Source organism: Callorhinchus milii, unplaced genomic scaffold (assembly GCF_018977255.1).
Source record: "Callorhinchus milii isolate IMCB2004 unplaced genomic scaffold, IMCB_Cmil_1.0 Scaffold8, whole genome shotgun sequence".
NCBI classification, from domain to species: domain Eukaryota; kingdom Metazoa; phylum Chordata; class Chondrichthyes; order Chimaeriformes; family Callorhinchidae; genus Callorhinchus; species Callorhinchus milii.
In genome coordinates, this window is record NW_024704749.1 from 7,869,042 (window position 1) to 7,891,728 (window position 22,687).

A 22,687-nucleotide genomic window follows, 5' to 3' on the forward strand; every position below is an offset into this window, starting at 1 on the left:
GTAAACTCACTCTTTACATTTGGTCGAAAAGACATTTTATAAACCTGTGAGCCCAAATCCCAAATGGGGACTCCTAGCAACTGGAAGAAGGTCTCACCAAGCCCACAGGAACAACGCTCTAATACTATCTTGCTCCAGAGGGCAGTGATGTACTTATAGCTACTAGAAGGAATCCCCATTTGTACCTCAAGTCTTTATTTAATCCTGCTGGAAACCACTGAGTTTTAGACTCAATTACAGTATTGCAACACTATTAATCCAAACCGTTTCCCCATTACTGAACTTGCTCGATATTGAATTACCGACGTGTCAACAACTGATATAATGAAAATCTGCAGGAAGAAACAAGCTTTCACTCTCAACTTTAACCAATGCAAATGATGTGAGACCAACCTGGTGCCAGCCACAGCCCCATCGTTCTTGCCAAGGGGCTCGTCCAGTTCCACTCCGCACCATTCTCCTTTGGCAAAGTCCGTCTCCCCTAAGAACCGCACGACACCCGCCTTCGTACCCCCAACCTACAGCAGAAATAATGCAAACGATCAAAATATTTTATTAAAATTATTTCATAATCTATCAAAAAAAATTTAACAAACCTATAAACTAAAAATGAAGTCATGTCTAAGGGGCATCATATTCCTAGCGAGCTGGTAGACAGAGTGGGAATAGATTCAGTGGCTCACAGAAATCATCAGCTTGATGTGGTGAATCGTCTTTCTGTGTTGCACATTCTACGTTTCGCCCACAAAATATACAGTTAATTAATTTTACAGTATATTTCGTGAAGCGCTTTGAGACGTTTCAACAATGTGAGAAGGCGCTATACCAAATACAAGGAATATTATTATTAGTAAAATAACATAGGTTTTGATTCTCTTCAATGAAACAATCAATTCTGCTTATAGCAAGGTCCCATAAACATCCATGAGTGACTAGTTTATGTGGAAGAATGTTAGGCTCAGACACTGGGAGGAACCAGGAGTGGTGCCAAGGGATCTTTAATGTCCACTTGAAAAACAGGCAGACATGAACAGCATATTAGTCCAGCATATTAGTCTTGCATCACATAAAAGGGGAGTTCAAGAGATAAAGAGCAGACAGAGCCTGGAGGAAAATAAAGAGCCATGCTCAGCAAGCTATTAATAGCCAGGGTTCCGCACACACGTTGGGGCTCTTGAGTACAAAATTTATTGTGAGAGGGTCTGAGAAACGTGAAAGACCAAATAAAGTACTGTAGTCTTGGGAGTATGTGCTCGGATTATTGGCTTCAGCGATTGGTTACACACTAGTGACCAAGAAGTTAGTCAGCATGCCGGAATTCTGTACTTGGATAAAGGCATTACATTTGGTTTAAGTCGCAGAGCTTTAAAGAATGCACAAAATCTTAAGAGAAAAAGGGCGCGTCTTATTCAAGTTTTAATTCAACCAGTGAAGTGGAGGCGTATCTAGAGTGGCTGATCAAAGACCTGAAATTCCACCTAGTTTTAACCTGCGAGACCATTTTGCAGTAAAAATTGTCAGAATTATAGAAAATTCTTAACTTTCACTTGCAAGGATGTCACGATTGACTGCAGTGCTTATGAATTATAGGCATGAACCGAGTCATGCAATAGATATACAGTACATTAAAGAAAATCTTAGCACTCCCCATCCCCCCAGAACAGCATCTCCTACAGTTACAGCTAATGTGTTGCGTGAAATCCGACTTCACTCATTTTGTGGGGGGTGGGGGGGGAAAGAGAAAAAAACAGACTCTTTAGAAAATTGATGTGCAGCTGATTTCTAACCATGCATTGAAGTTCTAATACAGAAACAACAACTTACATTTGTATAGCACCCGTCATGCAGGGTAGTGCCCCAAAGCACATCCTCCCCCCACCCACACAGGCACTTCTATTTAAATAAACAGGTACATTATGACCTTAAACGACTGACTAAAATCTGACCCAGCCGTTATCGACGCAGGCAGTACAGCAACTTGATGGGTATAGAGAGCCCCTGCCTCTTGGGTTTCCAATCGGGCTTTGATGTAGAATTCCAAATGTACAAGGTGTCATCCTGGTGTCACTAAGGCAGCTCAACTTACTGCAGAATCAGCAGACATGGGACCAAATGCAGTCATGCCGCAGCCAGCTTTCGATTTTCTCCCAGATTTACTCCATTAGCATTCAGAGGAGAGGGGCTGTTTGCTAAACCAATCCACAGCTACCCAGACTGCAGTCTAGCACTTCTCTCATTGAATAAGTGGATACTTCTTTGAAAAAACATCTACCTAATTAGATATCTACAATTTCAGTGTAACGACTGCAGTATGTATCAACTACTGTTCAATTTGCCCCCACCAAAAGCCTGCATCTTTGTTGTGCTGTCAGGCTATAACTCAAACTACTGCATTTGGCATTTTGCCAAACGCGGTAGCAAAGTTTAAACCTCTCTGTGACGCATATTTATTAAACGCAAGCAGAGATGAGAAATCGATTGTGGGATTCAACAACAGCTTGTGCTAATTATAATGTGTCAAAGCGATTTACAACATCAGGCTTTTGGGGAAATAGAAACATTAAGATATGGTGAGAAGGCAGGGGTTAGTTATAATATAATAATCCTTGCATTTGATATAGCGCTTTTCATGTCTGAGACGTCTCAAAGCGCTTCACAGAATATAATTGACTGTATATTTGTGGGCGAAACGTGGCAGCCAATTGCGCACAGCAGTATCCCACAAATAGTTGTGGATTGAAGTGACCAATTTACTATTTTTTTCTTGAGAGATTATTATCAGGCATGTGGAGTAAGGAAACTTGCCCAAGGTTTTGTCCTACCGGGAATCAAACCCAGATCACTCGCTTGCAAGGCGAGTGCTCTAACCACTGAGTTACAGAGGTGGCAGTACATTGTGCCATGGAATGGGATGTGGCAGAGCGGGCTAGGTGCCTTCTAGTTCCACATTTTGCTTTGTAAAGTCTTAGAACCTCTGGCCATGAGCCACTGTCAACTCCATGTGTGCGTGCCCATGTCAACACAATTACGCCTGCTCTGTCAGTAACGTCGGTAAGCCTGCAGTTGTAATGGAGAGACAATGATGTAACTGGACTTTTAATCAGTGAATCTTCAGCCCTCTAAGAAGCAATTAACATAACCATAGTAGGATGCCTTCAGTCATGTTCCAACAGTAACCAAGTCATTTGGTCAACCGCAAATAGGGTGGATTTTAAATCTCCCCCCCCCCTCCCCTTGCACCAGTCACAAATTAGTTGCACTCAAAAGAAACCCTATACTCTAGCCTGTTTCCATTGTGTCCATTATCAACTGGACTCTTATAAGAGTTTCAATGCTATCAGTGCAATAACAAATGCAAGGATTAGATAAACACGTGGCCATTGTGGTCAGATAAGTGGATTGGTGGAAGCTCTGTGAATGTACCTATCCAGGTCTGAGTGCCACATAAATCTCTCATTTACCATCAGGCTTTTAAACCCTACATAAACGCTGACTCAGAGATGCTGACTCAGTGATACTAACCACTGGTAATCCCTAGCATTTCATCAATCAGCAAATGGAGCATTAGAAAAACTGCACTATCAAATTCTTCGCGGATGAGAGAAGAATTTCTCCTCTCAAAGCATTAACTGTGAATTGTCTGTAATAGATACCAAGCAATGCTCAGCGATGGACTATAAAAAATTTACAGTAAATATTTTTTTCCTTTTAAAAAAATCAATTGGTTGATTTAATTTTTAAGGAAATTCCCTGAAGTAAATTCAGAGTTTCAGATTCTGGCGTTTCCCACAATTACAGAACACTACTGATGTCTGGCAATTTACTATCCATTTGCTACACTTCGCTCTGATCTATTGAGCACTGGCACCAATGCAACAACAACTTGCATTTGTGTAGCACCCTTCATGCGGGACAGTGTCTCAGAGCGCTTAAATGCCTCCAACATTCAACAATACACATTGGTGGATATATGGTATCCACCGATAATGGAACGAAACAGCTTCTGAACATTTTACTAGAGATTTCACCCATTTCCTTGATCGTTTCCCCACTATTATAGTATCACAATCTTTCAACACCTTTCTGACAGAATGCTATAAACAGCTGCGATACTAAAAAATGCCCAAACCAGCTGACTCAATATCAGTTAACTTTATCAGTAGAGCATTTACAGTGATCGATTTGAAGAGGTAGCAGTTCTGGTCACAAATGATACAGAAATTTTTTTTTCAATTGTTGCTCAAAATGTCTACTAGTTTAAGGACAATTTACCAGTGACAAATTCAGCCAAATGAGCAGAATACATTAATTCAGACAAAAGCTTTTAAATTGAACATCTGGCTTGCGACATTCAGCACCTATAGTAGTAGTCACCTGTGCACACTGCAGAAATGCAGGACTCAACTGAGAAAGACTGCCGGATAAAGCAAAATAATGCGTTGCAGTTCTGTCTGCAACAAGCAACCAGCAAAGCCTAATAATGTATGTAGTCTGTAATTAACCCTAATCTTAATTGGGATATTGTTCATATATTTTCAAATAAGGTAGTCAGTTTGATCCTGGCAACTCAACTAAACCCTCATTATAATGATGCAATGCACAGCGCAACTCTACTTTGCAATAGCTTCTATGACAACCTACACAAAGGCCGGGTCAATATCAAAACAGAGCCAAAACAGTCAAACCTAGTTATGGAAAGGCTCATAGAGACCCTTAAATCATCCATGTTTGGAGCTGCAGGTGCAATGTTATTGCCGCTATAACTCAGACTAAGGAAAATGTGTTAAAAACAGGTTTATTTCACAATCTCAATGTTGTTGTGGACCTTGTTACTGATCTGGGTGCTGGAGACTGAAAAATCTCTACCCAGTTCTAACAGGCGTGAACCTATGACTTGACATTGAGGGCGAAGTGCTTGACGAATTCCTCTGTCAAAACATGATGCTCTCTCACACACAGAGTGCTACAGCACAGATTTTGTTTATATATATTCAATCGAACAGTGATATTTTTCTCCATTTGAGCTACCTGGCTTAATACCACTGCTGCTCGCTCCCCCTCTTTAGCATCTTTCAAGAATTTATCCAATCTCCTTTAAAAATAATTCACAGACTCTCCGTCAACAACACTCTGTGAACACTTTCCTTCATCACTATGAGCGCCAGATGCTTCCCCATCCCCACCCCATACTCACGTTATTTAAAGAACTTTCTTTCAATAACATTATGTCCAATCTGTTAGTTCCAATATGAATTTATGCTACATTTCTCAATCATGGATACCATTAATCATTAATACCATCAAATACAGACACAGTCTCTCCATGTCTAAACACGGTGCAAGTGTCTCATCCTAAAATAACATTGAATTAATGCAACAACAAAATTTACCAAGACTCGGTCCGCAATCTTCAACTCGCGTTCCCCTTTCTTAACAGAACCGGCTTCCGAAAGGTTCGAGATTGATTCGCTTGCGGTTCTTAAGAGGTTGGTCATGGAGGAAGGTGTGGTGGTGTCCTGTGGTGCCTTCTGGGGGGTTGCAGTGGATGCAGCTGTACTGATTGATGCAGACGTTGGCGATGTGGCCCGGGAAGTGGACCCTGCAGGAGTCTGCGCCCCATTGGCTTCGCTGTCTGCTGTTTGTTTCCTGGAGAGTTTAGAAGGTCTCGTAAATATCCCACGCAGCGCCTCACACTGGAAGTACCGTACCCCCGCGACTGAACCGTCATTTTTGCCAATTGGTTCGTCCAAAACAATCCCAGCCCATTGGCCTGGGGCAAACTGAGTCTCGCCTAGGAACTGGATGAAGCCAGGCTTCGTACCGTTGACCCAAATCCGTTCTCCAATTCTAAAATCATCCACAAACTCTTCCTGTGCCTCTGTAGTGGATGAACTTGGTGGCGACTTCTCACCAGGTGATGATTTTGCTGCAGCCACTGTCGGCGCTGTTGAGGGAGAAAGGATAAACATTTCAGAATGGATTTGCAATGTTCCTCACTCTCTTCTTGTTCAGTCACACCTCACTCTTTGACATGCAAGAATCAAACCCAGTTCTTAAGAAGGAATTGCCTCCTCAACCTCAAGCTCCCCTTCCAACAGTGATGCCATTCCAGCTAAGGGGGAGAAACAGCTAAATATCAGAGTCAGACACCATGCCTTTCTAGCCCAGGGGTGACAAGTTGATTAAAGTAATGCCACTCCCAGCCTGGTTCAGATCAGGTAACATATCCCAACCCTGAGACTCCCCTAGGCTTTACAGCACTGGACCAAACTGAGCAGACTATCGAATGAACCATTCCATCGGGACACTTCAAGAAAACCTCCCAAAGTTTATAAAGTTTGGTCTTTTACCCATTTATTGCGCTAAGAATCACCAGCACAGCCAAGCGCAGCATGAATGCTGAAATACCCAGCATTCAGGTACGGCAAGCACAAGTTCATGGTCATAGTTCAGAGTAGGCACTGGACCACACTGGAAGCAGGTGACACCAAAGTTGTAATTTGAAAAGAAAACAGTAGTCAATGTAAAATAAACTCACTCAGAAGAAGAGGAGAGACAAAGAGTCCAGTACAGCCCGACTCGTTGCAAACAAGTCACTGAGGCTTTATCCCTCCCAACCACATCTTCCCTCACACCAACTGATCACATTCTGTGGGCCATCACTGCAGATCTACTCTGTCAGTCCATCTCCCCTCAATTATGTGTCTTAAAAGATTCTCAAGAATATTTCTTTGTTTGACACCACACAGAGAGAAAACAGAGATATGCACATACACAGGCAAACAGAGAGGGGGAGAGAGGGAGGGAGAGAGAGTTCATTTTATTGCATTTAATTAAAAATTATTGGGCTGAAAGTCACCAATCAACTGATTAAAGAATCACATTGAGCACTGAACCCCTCTCATTGAATAATAAATGAAAGGAGAATTGGAAAATATAATACTTGGCTTAATGCACAGGAATCATTGCTTTATAGTTCTTTAAGATCACCATTTGGCAACAAACTGGGCACTCCACCATTCTTTACTGCATACTCATTGCAGTGCAACAAATAGCGCACAAATAATACAATCCAATGGACTAGCAATTTTTGATGATACATTTATTAAATTCCAGCCACTGAAGAGTGGAAACATGTTAACATCATGACTGTACTGTATCACACCCTAAAACAATAGCTTGGGTTTGCAGTGCAAACAGCAGACCGACAAATTGAACAGCACAAAGCTGCAAAGACGGTAGAATAATCTCATCATAAATTTTGCCTTAGGAGCTTTGACGAGACGGTGCTTGAGAATTTAAAGAGACAATCTCACATAAAATAAATTGTTGGTGTTAAGTTAAGTATCCTTTGCAACAGATCTAGCTTAAAGCCGAGATTCTAATCACTTACTTGATGATTGAGAAGCACTCGTCTTTGCTGCGGTACTCCCTGACTTGGCAATCTTGTTCGGAGCCTTCAGCCCACTCGGCTTTAGGAGACTCATCCTCCTTCTCCCCCTCCCCTCTGTCTGGTTCCAGCCTTTGTCTCAAAACAGGGATGAGCTTTTCCCAATCATTGGTTTGCCTGCACGGCTTTCAGATCCCACCCGTCATCCGGCAAAACCTGGAGGGGGAGAGAGAACATTTCACAGGCTGTGGGGGAAAAAAATCTTCTGGCACCCACAGAAAAAAAAGGTACTGAATCATTGCAGCAAGCAGCCTACAGCACAGCTTCCTCCCGACAAAGCACAATGCTCCGTTCCACACACGCCTGAGCTCCTATCAATGCACTCTTCAAAGAGGTCCTCCTCCCCTAAACCATCTCATAAAAGCTTGTGAGTTTTTTTAAAAAAAATCTGAATCAATTATTAGGTCCCCAATTAATTAGTCATCATTTGTGGCCAGTGCAGAAATCATCATTTTAATAGTTTTCACTTCTCTGCGGTACAAGGTTAAATACACATGGATCAGTTTTAAAGATGTTCAAAAAACACACAGCTAAAATGCATATGGAATATTTTGGGTAGTTTCACGGCAAGTCTTTTGTCTGCCGCACAAGGCCTTTCGTTCCCTACGATTTATAGTCCCGTTTACACAGCGGATCACCAAACCTGGGGTGCCCTCTTTTGTTGGAAACACATAAAGCAGTTATTGGTAAAATTTATACCTTGCTTCTGAAATGAAAAGGCATCAAATAGACAATGGGATGCACTGAACCCATAGAGTTCATGTATTATTAATGATAAAGCTGCTGGCTCCCAGTAATTAATTGGCTGCAAAATGAAAACCCGGCATCTATGGTGGTTTCCCAAAGCATCAACAAATCATTTAAGGTTCTTCACACTACTCAGAGGTCACTGAACATCTAATGCAACTTTCAAAAGGGTGTTTAAAAAAAATCTCCACAAAACAAATTCATTCAAGGCAGCAGGAAGCCAATAAAAGCGAGGAAATAATTCTGTACGTGGTCCATGCGCGGAGTTTTCAAAATGAATGAATGAGTGCGGAGACCAATTTCGTATCAGATCGATGTCTGCCATCCATTTCACAGCATCCGTTCAACATTCACAGCAAAAACGAAGGTTACTGTAGAAACCTCAAGAGTTATTTGACATGCTTGCTCCAACACAAAGCTTGGCAATAAAGTGCAAATATGCACAGTTTTAAAGTTTCATTTGATTCCCAAGGTAAAATACTCCCAAATTTTCCAGTCCCATGTGAACTTTGATTATGTCTTGTAATTCTCTGCCTTCACATTGATATTCATTTACTAACATTCCAGAGACAAATCATGCAATGCAGAGTGAATGGAATTAAAGGTTTCTTTACAAATTCCCATAGTTAGCTTCACTAAACTCCCCCTGTGTCACATACCATTCATTGACCCAGACTAGACTCCCTTCTGTGCTGCTGGCAATGCCCAACAAAATAGCGGCAACAAATCCACTCCCTTTTCACCCATGTCCCTGATCCAGGAATTTTTTTCTCCTGCACCTTGTAATTATACAGTGCCTTTCCTGTAGAAGAAACTTGTTAAGTGCTTCACATAACAAGATTAATGAGATAGGATGGGAATTTTATGTGGGCAAAGGCAACAACTAATTTTCACCATCAACCTTCCACAAACAAGTTGCCAAAGGTTTTAAACACAGGATGAACAGAAGCCAGGACAACCAGGAGAATGTTTTCTACCCTAAGGAGATACCCAAAGTGCATTATCGATTACATCTATAAACACGGGCTTGGGGAGCACAGGCATTTAGGAAAATACATTTGTAGAGCGGAAGAAAAAAAATCTGTTAAAAAAGAAATTGACAGCTCCTCTCTGCAGAGAGAAGGGATGGAGTTGAACAGTTCTATGGCGAGATTGACATAGCGAGGCTGAAAATTCAAAATGGAACAGGACCGTCGAACAGAGCACTATGTCGGGCTGCCAAAAATTGTTAGGTTTTCACTTCACCCTTTACTTAAATGGAATATATATTTATTCACAGTATCCGATGATAAGCCAAACACAACATTTACAGAAAAGTAACCTCAGAATTTTACTCATACGTAAGCCTTTCCAATACTTCCACCTCAGTCATTTCCAGTATTATAGAATATAGGGTTTCATTTAGCTGGAACTGTCCTCTGTTATATCACCAAGTCATACATAAAATTATACAGCAGACATTTAATCTGATCGATAAATACAGAGTGAGTGGGAAAGTATCTGTAAATGGGACAGAAGAGGTTTTATTTAAGCTTTCCTGATTTTTAATATTAACTTCACACCTGTCACTTTACAGTATTGCCCATTGAAAACCTATCCGTTCAGTAAGACAGAGATCCAGTAACTGTACAGTGAAATAAAGCCCAGGCCAACAGGATAAAGTTTCTCTGCCTCTGACATAAGTAGCTTATACCTTAAATGGATCAAGTTGAGATTAAATAAAAGAAGGTAAAAGTAAAACCACTGTAGTGGAAGTGCAAAAAAATAAAACTAAAGTAATTTTACTTTAAAGTTTAGTGGGTCAGCCCAAGACATGTTGATGATATTCAGTGCTTCAAATTAAACTTTACTCTATTAGCTGTGCTACACTCTGATTAATTCAGACTGGCTCACAGATGAGGACTTATCCCTGAGTATAAATCATATCTTCAGGGGAAAATTTAAAGGATATCTGATGTACTGTATAGAGAAAGACACTTCTGTCAGGAACAGGGCAAATCCAATCTTCACACATGGGAGAGGCTCTGTGATTGATGTTAAGGGAGACAGCTACTAGAATTCCAGTTGGGAGATGGCAATGGCAGCAGTGAGCACATCAATTGAAAATGAGAAATATTCCATGGAGCCTTACCAAGAGTTCTCAATGTTCTGGAAGTGTTACAGGAGCTGCTCTCCAGTCATGTAAATCAACACAAAATACAAACTCTGGCTAAGATTTCCACAGGGAGACTTGTGATTGGCGTAAATATCAAGTAGCACTTTTATCCAACCATAAACTTACAAGTGTTTACCCTCTTCTTCCCTGTTGTCAGATCTTCAATCCACAAACTATGAGGAACAGTCGCTGTTGAAACTGTTTGAGTGCTGTCTGCTGGATCCAACAGCTCAGCAGTTGTATTAAAAGCGAAGTGCAAAAAAAAAGCCAACTTCCAGGTCATTAGATCGCTGCTGTCACTTCCTGCAGGAAGTGTGCAGGAACCACAAATTCTTTGCGAAGTGGCACCACAGTAAACTAAGGAACCAAATGGCAACATAATAGAGTTCTACTGTATATGTCAATTTAGAAACAGCGATTAGTTGTGAAGTGCTTTGAGACATATCAATGCTATAGGTGCTATATTAAATGCAAGGATTACTCACCATTTTAAAAACTAAATTTAATTTAAATTTAACTAAATTAGTAAAACACCCCAATCAGGAGGCGAGAGATTATGTAAAATATTTGGTGCAGTGTAAAATGGGCTTGCCAACTTCCAACAATCTCACATTTCCACCTACAAACCGAGAATAGCTATTCTGCTTAGTCATTCGCCATAAACTCTTCTAACACTTAAAATCCCTCCATTTTCTCTTCAGCCTACTTACAGACTGCAGCCAAAAGGGAGCTTAGGCAATCCTCTTCAACTATCCTGTGAACCATCCAATTTAATCAGCATTACTTGTTAATACCTTTCTATGCTGTAGGGTGCTGGGAACTTGTCCTCCCCTTGTACTGTACATATTCGTTCACTTCAAATATTACAAACCATTTAACTGTTGAATGTGCTAAGAATCTCCTTTTCTACACAGGTAGCACTTTAAATACATTCCTACAACAAGCTAATAAATAAAGCTAGCTTTGCAGGACAAGCAACAGCAAATGACCAGAGCCCATTGGGTGCAAACAAAGTGTGGCTGTTTTGATAATAATAATACTTGCATTTGATACAGTGCCTTATGTTGTTGAGCTATCTCAAAGTGCTTTGCACTAATATGTAAACCACCATCAAAAACTCACCAACAGAATTTCAACCACTTTCGTATTTAACAATAAGAGCATCTTACTGAATATTAGTCTTACCAATGAGTGAAGGGGGAAATAGACTAATTAACGAAGCAGCGAGTCTGTCATCTAAATCGGGACGTAATGAGTATAGGAAGAGGCAGCCTCAGAGTACCAGGTTACCCAGGAAACATTCATTTGATACCAGTCTGTTTAAGAAGCAGCGGGTAAGAAGTCAAACCCATCTGAATATTAGGTTACCTGGGCGACAGGATAAATATATCAGTAGTAGAATTTTGGAAAACAAAATTTCACCAAATCTGCAGGACATAGACATTGCTATTGTCAACAAACAAGGAGCCATTCAGTCCATTGTCTGCACCACTGCTAACTGATCACCCTCATTATATACCAATGCAGTCACAGACCGATTTAGTAACACATACAATAAAATGGGCAAGAAAGTTTCAGTGCTCTCTGAACCAGCTCAGACTTCGACAAAACAGCTATTGAACTTTGGACAAAACACAAAATACTGCAGATGCTGGAATCTGAAACAAAAACAGAGAGCTGGGAAAACTCAGCAGGTCAGGCAGCATCTATGTAGAAAGGAAAGTGAGTCAACGTTTTGGGTCCAGTTCTGATGAAGGGTCGTGGACCTGAAATGTTGACTCACTTTCCTTTCTCCATAGATGCTGCCTGACCTGCTAAGGTTTCCCAAATCTCTCTGTTTTTGTATTGAACTTTGGGTTTGGTCAGAAATTGCAGCAACTCCGAATGAAAGTGTAAGCTAATTATACAATATTGGTTTTCTGGATGATCACTGTACAACAAACATGCTAACCACCTGATGACACAGGAAGGACTGGACTCAAATTACTGCTCGCAATCCAAGCTATTCTGCAAGATAATAAACGTATCAGACTTCAGCTCACAAACTGCCTCTGGGACACAACAGTAAATGTAAATGGCAGGGAGATCAAATTCACTTTGGGAGTATTGATCTGCACTGAATTCAATCTCCTTTGTCAGAAGCACCAGTCTGAAGGGTCCTGAACTGGAACTATTTACAAAGTCGTACCACTGACATTCAAAGTGTCCTGATAGCCTATTTGAAAAGTAGGAAACAAATGCAAAAGCGATTTGGTCAAAATACACTAGGAAAATATAAAGGCTTAAGGAGCAAGTAGGATATAGTCATATCTTAATGGGAGTCAGCATTTTATAAAAAGTAGTGGAGAAGGTGCAGCATAGATTCACTCTTATCTCTGTTACCAGGGATAAATAAGCATTTTCAATTGCTTAGAATGATATTAGAAGTTAATTTTTTTCACTAGAGCTGAAAAGATTAAAGGATGATCTAATAGAGATCAAGATTATTAAGGGTTCCAACAAGGTAAATAATCACTCATGGAATTTAAAGAGCAGTTAGAAGATTATGTCCACCCCAAGCATAACTGGAATGCAGAATTCTCTGCTGGGAATCGTTAAGAGGCAGATCAAAACAATTCTTTAAAATATTGGATAGATCTTTGAAGAGGAGGAGCATTAATGGTCTAAGAAGAATGCAGGAAAGTGGGATTAGACTGGGGGAACCACATGGAGAAAAACATCAGTGAAAACTTGATTGACTTCATGACCTGTTTTAGAACTGCAACATTCCAGATTGATTCGCAGCCAATTACACCCATTCAATATTTTATTTGATTGATGCATTATTTTAACTGGCTCATAAGCAGGGACACTATTTTTCACAAGATCAACAAGGTTGAAGAAACAGTGAACAGCAATCACTAGACATGCTGTCACAGGATAGCAGGTAGTTTTGAGGTTGCACTTGTCAGCACATGTTGCAGAACCTTGCTCTAATATCAGTGGAGGTGCTGAGCAGAGCAGAGGGCAATCTTCACCATTGTATCGCAAAGTTAGCAGTGGCTCAGACGAGGTCATCTGACTTCTGCCCGAGCCAGGGAATGATCCATGTCAGCATGACAAGGCTACTATAAATACGACCTTAGTCAGACCTCGTGTTAATATGACTAAAATATCAACATGGGATTCTCACAAGTACATGTTCAAAGATACCAATGCAACAGCATTAGTATTTACAGGTTTTTACAAGTTCAATTACAAAAAAAATTTCACAATCTTAAAATTAAGACTAAATGATTGCGCAAATGTGGAAGGCACTGCCCTATAAGCTGAATTAATTAGGATTTTAAAAGAGAGGACACTTGGAAGGAAAGTAAGTCTATAATAAAGGATGCGGAGAAAAGGCAGGGAAATGGGCTTCGGTCTTCATGAGAGAAAATCAAATATTTACAGTCTCAGTAATTCCAAAATCCTCTCTCCTCCTCCGGCCCCAAGCTTTCTTCAAATCACAGTTTGGACCAGCGCATTGCAAGTACAGTGCACCTGCAATGCATAGGAAACCCAACCCAAAAGAGAGCAAGTAATTTCCCAGACTGTGAAACAACTCAAGCATTTGGCAGCCTCGCCCTATAGTGTCCCTCCCATTAGCTGATCGGATCACAGAGCGGCTTTGATGGCAACATAGTCCCCACCTGCCCTCCCAGCTAACTGGTGGCCTCGCCACTGCGCAGAACACAAAAGGAGAAACACAAAGACGTAGCAAATCTTTATTCTAAAGAAAAGTGCATAATCAGCCACAGACTAAGACTGAAAAGTGGCAGATTTTATGCACACAAGCACAGTTCCTCAAAACGACAGCCTGACATGGAAAATCAGACGCATCGTGTCTGAATCGTTTCTCCTACCTTCTCGATCCTGATCCTTGGGCTGAAAGCTGAAACTTTATGTGGCGTGCACTTTCCTGAACAAAGCACCTGCATAATTTATGACTCAAATTGACAGTAAAGGGAAGACTGTAAGCAATCTAGCACAACAATGTTTTGGTGTTTATAAAAGCGCAGCAAGAGAGAAAAATGCACGGGGCATTGTACCTTCAAATAGACAGTCACTATACCTTACTCTGTGAGGACTTTGGAACATTTTGATGCAATAGAGGCGTCATCTCAAATGCACATTTTTTTATGATACAGCTGTACAGGATCTGCACAGCTTTTGGTTATATTTCTCAAAAGGGAATTGTAAACTTGTACTCTGCACTCTCTAGCAAAATACAATCTGCAGCCACCAACATCTGAACGAGAACAGAAACCCCTGACTGCACCAGTCTATTCTTTATTAATCCTACTTTGCAGCTCTTTCCCCACCCACAGCTCCCAACACAACACTTCAGTTTTAGAAGATCAAATTTAGTACAAGGCACAACAGAGACACATTGCGACACTTACCTATCCACACTGGTTAAAACAGTTCACTTGAAATCAAAAGGACTTTCTGGTTTTCCCTCGGTTTGGTAAGTTTGCCAAGTCTGAGGCTGGCTGGGACAAGAGTACATCATATCCTGTTTATAGCAGTGAGTTATATTACTCAGCTCAAGATTAACTGTTCCTTGTACAGGAGGTGGAACAAACAAAAATAGTTTAACGGGGAGCAGGTTAAACAGAGGGCATGAATGACAAAAGCTACATCACTTCCTTCAAGTGAAAGGCAACACAACTACACTAAGATATTAAAGATCAATCTGATGTCTGAATGCCAGGGCCACAAAAATGCAAGTAAATTCCAAGCATAATTCTAAACATCCAACAGCAGATAAAGTGTCTGAACAGCAGCAAACATATAATCTGGTATCTTTATCATCAAAAGGTTTGAATTTTCTTTGCAATCAAAATGGACAGACTTTAGCACAGATGGGTTTTATGCAGAGATATGCCCTGAAATGCAGTGCTGGTTATTAGTTTACAAGCTGGGTGTCTGACATATGTGCTGCTTTAAATTGTAATCTGAGCAGGCCAGAGTTAAACCACCATGACCTTAACACATTTCTGTGGAATTCATCGACCATGCAATGGATTAGGAAATTACACTCTCTTGATTACAATGTGACACCCAAATTAATAAAAAAAAGTTTAATGACTTCCATTGGAGTGAAGGTTTTTTGAGACAAAGGCTGCATCTGTTTTGATGGGTTTTGTATTTGGTACTAAAGAACATTTAGTATCTGAAGAATTCTCACTATTCAAAGCAGCTACTGCACACAGTGAGAGGGGAAGAGAATAATCACTTCTACCCGATTGTCACCAACAATGACACCAACATTGTCAGTCACATAATAATATCCTTGCATTTGATACTAACACCATTATCTCACCAAGAGCTTCACACGAGCGATGCACAAAGGGATTGTCTCCTCCCCGCCCACTCACAGCAAAATATATTTTGGGTATTCTGAGGGAACCTGGAATTTTGAAAGCTTTTTAAAAAAAACAGTCCCCTGAGAATAAATTGAGTTCACACCACAACAAATCCCAAAAGTTTAAAAATGAAGGCTGATCCAAGTTAGTTCATCTACTAAGAGGCAAGCAATTAAAACATTTAGTCATGCCCAATGTGTTCTCTGGTTTATTTCCAATTAAAATGCATAGATATCCATCAGGTGTTTTTAACCTGAATTCCATAAACTGATAACATTTTTTTACATTTTAAATAAAGAAGAACTCCTGAAACATGTTAATTGAAGCAGCTCTAATTATAATATGAATAGCAGTGAATCTACACAGAAAAATGGTCACTGCTTGACAATAATTACTGTGAAGCCCTTTGAGATATTTGACTCAATAAGGCCCTATAAAAATGCTAGTTCTTCTTTCTAGTGTGTTGCTCTTTGATCTTTACAATGTATTTTAAGAGGATTTGCCTTTTTGTATTTGCCAAGTGATAAAGCACACCAATCTGAATCCCCCCATACTGATCCTGTTGAAAAAACAAATCTGTAAGTGGTTTGCCAAATCACATTGTGTTACAAATTCCATTTTTGACAAGTTAAGTTAGATGAGAGAAAAGACAAATGATGAAGCAAAAGAGGAAACTAAATGTTGAAAAAATTGTTTTTCACAAGTTTCCTCTAAATTATACTTTGTGATTTAAAGCAGGTTCTACCGTCCTCTCAGAAATCTTCAAACTCTTTTTCAAAATACAGAAGAAGGTTTTAATTCTTCCCTTGGTACAAAATGAATACTGTCTTAAAGATCATGGAATACCTCATCTGTGTAACAGTATTTATTCTCTTTGCCAAATAAACTATCTATTGTTCATGCAACACAAATTGCCAATTTGAGTGACTACTGCATTGTTATCATAATTCCATTTCTATCAGCTCTGTCACAGTCTGTCACTGACTGAACAAGAACATCCAATGGTAATCATTACACAGTAGATGATTGCACAACCTCGGCTTCGCCAAAAGTAATGAAATCACCACAATTTTCAGCTCAAATGCCCTTTAACAGTTTCAGGATATGTTTGAAATCCCAAATGCGGCAAATGAAATATACAGGAAAAATTAAAACAGAAAGCTTGAGAAAAAAACTCCAGTATCTGAAAGGGTCTAAGCATAATCTACTATACATATATAAGACATGGAGTCAACTTCCACACGTATGCAGATGATACCCAACTCTCTGCCTCTACCCTAGGCTCCAGGACCACTGTTGTCCTGACAGAAGGTCTGTCAGACATCAAGTCCTGGATGAGAGCTAATATTCTACACTTGAACGTCAACAAGACTGATGCACTCCTGATTGGCTCCAGTCAGCGCCTCCAAACCTAAGGTGCTGAGAGCATCACCATCCGTGGATGCACACTCCACCTTACTAAGCCAGTCCGGAACCTTGGCGTCTTGTTTGACCCTCAACTATATTTCTACCCCACAACTGTGCCATGACCCGCTCTGCCTTCCCTCACCTCCGGAACATCACCCGACTCCGCCACCGTCTCACACCCCAGGCTGCCGAAACCCTCATACACGCTTTCATTACATCGAGGCTTGACTATACAAACATCTTACTTGTCGGCCTCCCCAACTCTTCCCTCCATAGGCTGCAGATCATCCAGAACTCTGCAACCCGTGTCCTTTCCCGCACCAGGCTCCCATTACCCCCATCCTCGCCTGACTCTACTGGCTTCCCATCACACAGAGGATACAGTTCAAGATCCTGGTCCTCACCTTCAAAACCCTCCATGTTCTTGTTCTCTCCTACCTCTGCAAGCTCCTAACCCCCTATCATCCTGCTCGCTCCCACCACTCAGCTGGCTCCGGCCTTACATACCTTGTATCTCATCCTTCCAAATCTTGCATTGATAGAAATAGATCTTCTCAGCCATTGAACCAAATATCAAAGGTATTGAAATCTTGCTTAGAAATAATAGGAACATCTGTTTTGCCAATCTCCATGTAAAAGCTGGCTAACACACACACACTTTCCCCCTTCACAAATCAAAGTATATGTTTTACGTTAGCAATTAGAATTAACCTAAGCAGCAATCTTTCATCATTGGAAGGAAGATATTTTACCTTTAATTAATGAAAGGTCAGCTCCAGCTTTAGAAATGGTCAATTGTGAAAATGTAATTGTCAGATCTCCATGGGGAGGTTCAATATAATTGTTCAAAAGTAGTAACACTGGTTGGATTATTATTATTATAAGACTAACCTCAATACTCAATCCAAATTAACTGATTAATATTAGTTGTCAAATCAAAATATTTAGTTCCTCCTATTTTGAGACCCAACTTAAACATAGGACTTTGTTTAATTCAATGCAAATATCAAACCACAACAACTTATCCCCCCATAATTCCCTCATCTAAAACTACATTGTTGCAAAAGAATGAGATAACCTACCCTCAGTATTCGATCATTCCTAGTAGACTGAGGAGCTATTCATTGACCCCCTCTGTGTCTTTTTACAGTTTTGCTGAAATACACACTTTAACATTCACAGAATTTTGATTTGGAAATCTCAATGAACAAATGGTCTGATAATGTGCAAGATGCAGGTTTGAGGGAAAGCAAACCGATCGCAAATCCACCTCCACATTATATCTGTACTACATATGGTATCCAAAACTGGATCATCAAATTTGTTTTGTACTTACACCAACACCGAATGCATCTGCAGATAACGAGGAGATTCATAAAATCATAGTATTACAGCTCAGAATCAGGCTCAGCAAGTCTGTGCTGTTCTCCACACAAGCCTCCTAATTTAGCCCCACTCTCCCACTCACTCTACATACAGTTCCACTTAACATTGCTCCCGTCTCACATCACATGATTGTGTCCAGAACTCTTCCTCCCACTCCCTGTGGGCATTTTAAAAAGTTCTAACAAGTTGACCAACAACAAATACCCAGTACGTCTAGTACGACTAAGAACAAATATTGCCATACTTAAAAAGCTGCAGTACGACCAAAATAAACACTAGAATAATAAAAAAAAATTGTCATAAAGCTGGTAAACAAGAATTTTAAGGAGATTAAAAAAAACGAGGTTCCGGAGTAGCTTCTGGTGAACGGCAAACCCAAACCACTGTCAATCTCTGAAAGGAAGCTCTAACCAGTCAGACTTACAGGTAAACTAAGAAAGAAGCCTGGAGATAGCTGCAAATCATCTGGTGGTTGGGTTTGGGACACAAGTCACTTACAGGAAATAGTTAGTACGATTAGTAAAACTCAATGAGCCAAGGCAGCACAGTGCCAGTTTAAAAATGTACAGCTTGATCAGTCAAGTTCAAGTTGATTGATTACAGTTGGGTTTAATACTTAATACTTAAACCAACACAGAATGCATCAGCAGATAACTAGCAGACTCATAAAATCCTAAGTGGTACTGCTCAGAATCGGGCTGTGGAATCGTGAGGTTTATCCCCCAAAACCTCGCCATTCACACTCTTCCAAAAACAATAACGCTTAATAAAAAGAGAGAGACAGAACAGACAGACAGACAACGCGGGGTGGGGGGGGGGGGGAGGACGGTCCTCTCGGCTTTTAAACGAGCATTTTGAAGTTCACTTTCTCCGCAAAGTAGTGGGAGAGAGAGAGAGAGGGGGGGGGGAGAGAGAGAGAGAGAGGGGGGGGGGGAGAGAGAGAGAGAGGGGGGGAGAGAGAGGGGGGGGGGAGAAAGAGAGAGAGGGGGGAGAGAGAGGGGGGGGGAGAGAGAGGGGGGGGAGAGAGAGAGAGGGGAGGAGAGAGAGAGGGGGGAGAGAGAGGGGGGGGGGGAGAGAGAGAGGGGGAGAGAGAGTCTGTGAGCCTTGAGACAGGAAGGGAGGAAAGTGCCACATCCCCACTCCTCAGCCCCCCCTGTGGCACCGGGAGCCCAAATAAACTCACGTCAGTATCATTCCTCGCCGCCGAGCGAACCGGCAGCGTGTTTATTATTATTATTAATTATTATTATTGCTGTTATTAAGGAGGGGGGCGCCTCAGGACAGAGCAGGAGGTCGACCAAAGGGCTCGAGGCCGCGCGCGCGTGTGCGCGTGTGTGTGTGTGTGTGTGTGTGTCAGGCGGCTCCACACTCTCCCCGGTGCCCGCTGAGGGGAGGAAAAAGGCCCAGACACCGAGGCCTCTCCACTTCCCCTTCCCCCTCCCTGGTCGCGGCTCTCCCACCTCCTGGTAGCCGCTTCCCCCTCCCCTCTCCTCCGAGCCGGGACACCCGGCTTCCCCTCCCTCCCTCCCTACCTACCGGCGAGGCTCGCGGCTTGACCAGTCGCCGGGCGGTGGCCGCTCGCTCCTCAGAGGCAGCGCCGTCACCCACTCCCACCGCTCTTCCCGCCCAGATCGCGCCACGTGACCGAACCCTCCTCTGCAGGCTCCACCCACGTGACCCCCCCCCCCCGCCGCCGCGCGAGGCGGGCTCCGACCGTGTGACCCCTCCCCCCGAGGAGCTCGGACCACGTGATCCCCGAGGAGGGCCCTGATCACGTGATCCCCCGGAGGGGAGCGAGAGAGGGCTCTGGTCACGTGGTCCCGGGGAAGGGCTCTGGTCACGTGATCCCTACACCACCACCACCACCACTACACACACACAGCAACATGAGGTCATTGGGTGATTATGGGGTTGTATCTCTCTGCACAGTTATTATTCGCCCCCCACCGCCCCCCCCCCACCCACCCCCACAAGGACACTCACTTTATTTCTGTTTGGTGTACCTCCGCGCAACAAAACAACCATTCGCCCGTACGCGGCGCCCTTCGGCGTCTCGGAGCGCACACGTTTACCACCAGCTAAATAGTATTATTATTCATACCATCATTTTAAACCTTGGGTGCACCCGCCACGTGCACCGGGACGCTCGCCGTGGTGGTCAAGAGCGCCCTGGAAGGCTGGATGCAACTCGCCCGCTCGCGGACGCGGTGCACGCAGGGACATTCGAGCTGTTTCTATAAGCGCGCCCCGCAAATGTGCGCACGTCGCTTGTATTATAAACCCGTCCGTACGACCCCGTAGGGGGAGGGTGTGGCAATAAGGACACGGCCATGACAAGACCCATACATTTGACACTGCGTCACATAATATCAAAACGCCTCAAGCAGCTTTGCAAGAGATTACTATCAAAGATAGTGACTTTTTTTTGTTGGCTTAACACAATATTGATACAAAACAATTTACATGAATACACAGTTTGTGCCTTTCAGGTCTCGAATTGCTTCAATGTGTGCTTGATATAATCTGCTCTCAAATGTTTGCATCAACACCAAGGCATTTTAAAAACAAATCTATTCTCTGCTTTAGCTTGAATATTAACATGAAATGGTTAAGAACTCCCTTTTGCCTGAATCCTATTTTAAAATTCTTCCAATGTGCCAGCTGCTAGCATGAAGAATGAGTATTACCAGATGATCTCTGGTAATTACAGGAGTGTCAGCTGAGACAATTAATGTGATTACATATACCATGTGCATTATTATAAAATTGTTCATTTACACCTTCATAAAATATATTTTAGGTGCTCTATAAAATCAACTGCCATTTATACTTCACTCTTGCTGATTTGACTACAGTAAACTCCTGATAACTCATCGCTCCAAGGGAAAGGAGCTCAGTGACGAGTTATCCGCATTTAAGGCATATGTATAAATACATAAATAAATGTGGCCATGACATTGATAGCATTATGACTTTGGTGGTAGTGACAAGTTAAACCAGGGTCAAGTTATCAGTTTACTGTATTTCTTCAAATCAGCTTGGTTGAGCTAGTTTTTTCAGTTCAGTAATTCTGATCTGCCCAATTCCTTTAATTCATTGACAAATGTAAATTTAGCATTGTGAAAAGAGACTGACTGTCATCTATTTATAGATTCATTTGAAATTCAGGGTGATTGAATCATGAAGGCTGTAGCTTTTAAACTGCAGGGGTTGGTGTGCATATGGAATGGTTAGATGGCTGTAGGTGTGTGTGATTTCTCTTGTGGGCAAATTTCCAATCGTACTTGCATTTGTAGAGAGCTAGAAAATACAGTATGTAGACAGGCCACTAAAAATGGCTCATGGTACATGTCAAAGTGGCCAGTCTAGTTATTTTCTAGGCCATCATTTAATAATAGCACTGTGTGCCAGACAATATGTCAAAATTACACCACGCTCAAAGATAAAGACAAGACAATCAATCCACTTGATGAAAGGACAATGGTTTGGGACATTCCCCAGCGCCCTGGTATGTCCTCCCACTTGAAAGCAGTTATATAAATGTAAATTTGTATAGTATTTCTGTGAATGTTCCTTGCTGGACCCCCAAGGGTCAAAGCCCAAATTGGCTTCTGGGAATCCCATTCACAGCTACAGTAACATTTCCATTGAAAAAACACCTGATCTAATGCTCTTCAAAATCAGAGATTATCGAGTCACCAAACAATGGGAATTACCCTCTCTAAATAGTTCAGTAGGATCCACTCTTTAACCGCCCCATTTCAAGGAAAAATACCCTGTTTTTTTCCAAGTAGGTCCTCAAAACTAGAAACCTAAAAAGATGTCATTATCTCAAATTCTTTTCAGTGCAACTGCAGTATAAGCTGTGGTTGTGACCACACCAGGTAGAATTACTGGGTAAACACCAGCTTTCTTGTGGTCTGTTGAAGCTGTTCTGAAAAGAATGATGTAATGTAAAAAAGAAGCCGTCAGCACTTTGATGTGTTCCAGAAGCATAAACCAGAGAAACCTCAACACCTCACCTTGTTTTGATCCACACCCAAATGCAACTCCCATCCCAAAGGCTCTTTGAAATGTTGTAAGGGATTCGATGAATCAGAGCTTACAATGCACTTTCCTGGGGTTACACCTGCTCATTTATTACAGCTCTTA

The 22,687-nt window shown here is 41.7% G+C and overlaps 1 protein-coding gene across 2 annotated transcripts in view; it reads right to left on the reverse strand.

The window, feature by feature from the left end:
* The window catches only part of clip1a (CAP-GLY domain containing linker protein 1a), a 53,531-nt gene extending 33,359 nt beyond the window's left edge, over positions 1 to 20,172 (reverse strand). For both annotated transcript variants that reach the window (XM_042337800.1, XM_042337799.1), the window contains exons 1-4: positions 20,072 to 20,172; positions 7,394 to 7,606; positions 5,391 to 5,944; positions 394 to 518 (exon numbers count right to left, since the gene is read on the reverse strand). In XM_042337800.1, the coding sequence (XP_042193734.1) occupies positions 394 to 518; positions 5,391 to 5,944; positions 7,394 to 7,487 (773 nt within the window). In that variant the 5' untranslated portion in view covers positions 7,488 to 7,606; positions 20,072 to 20,172. The remainder of the gene's footprint in view (positions 1 to 393; positions 519 to 5,390; positions 5,945 to 7,393; positions 7,607 to 20,071) is intronic.
* Between the last annotated feature and the right edge of the window lie 2,515 nt (positions 20,173 to 22,687).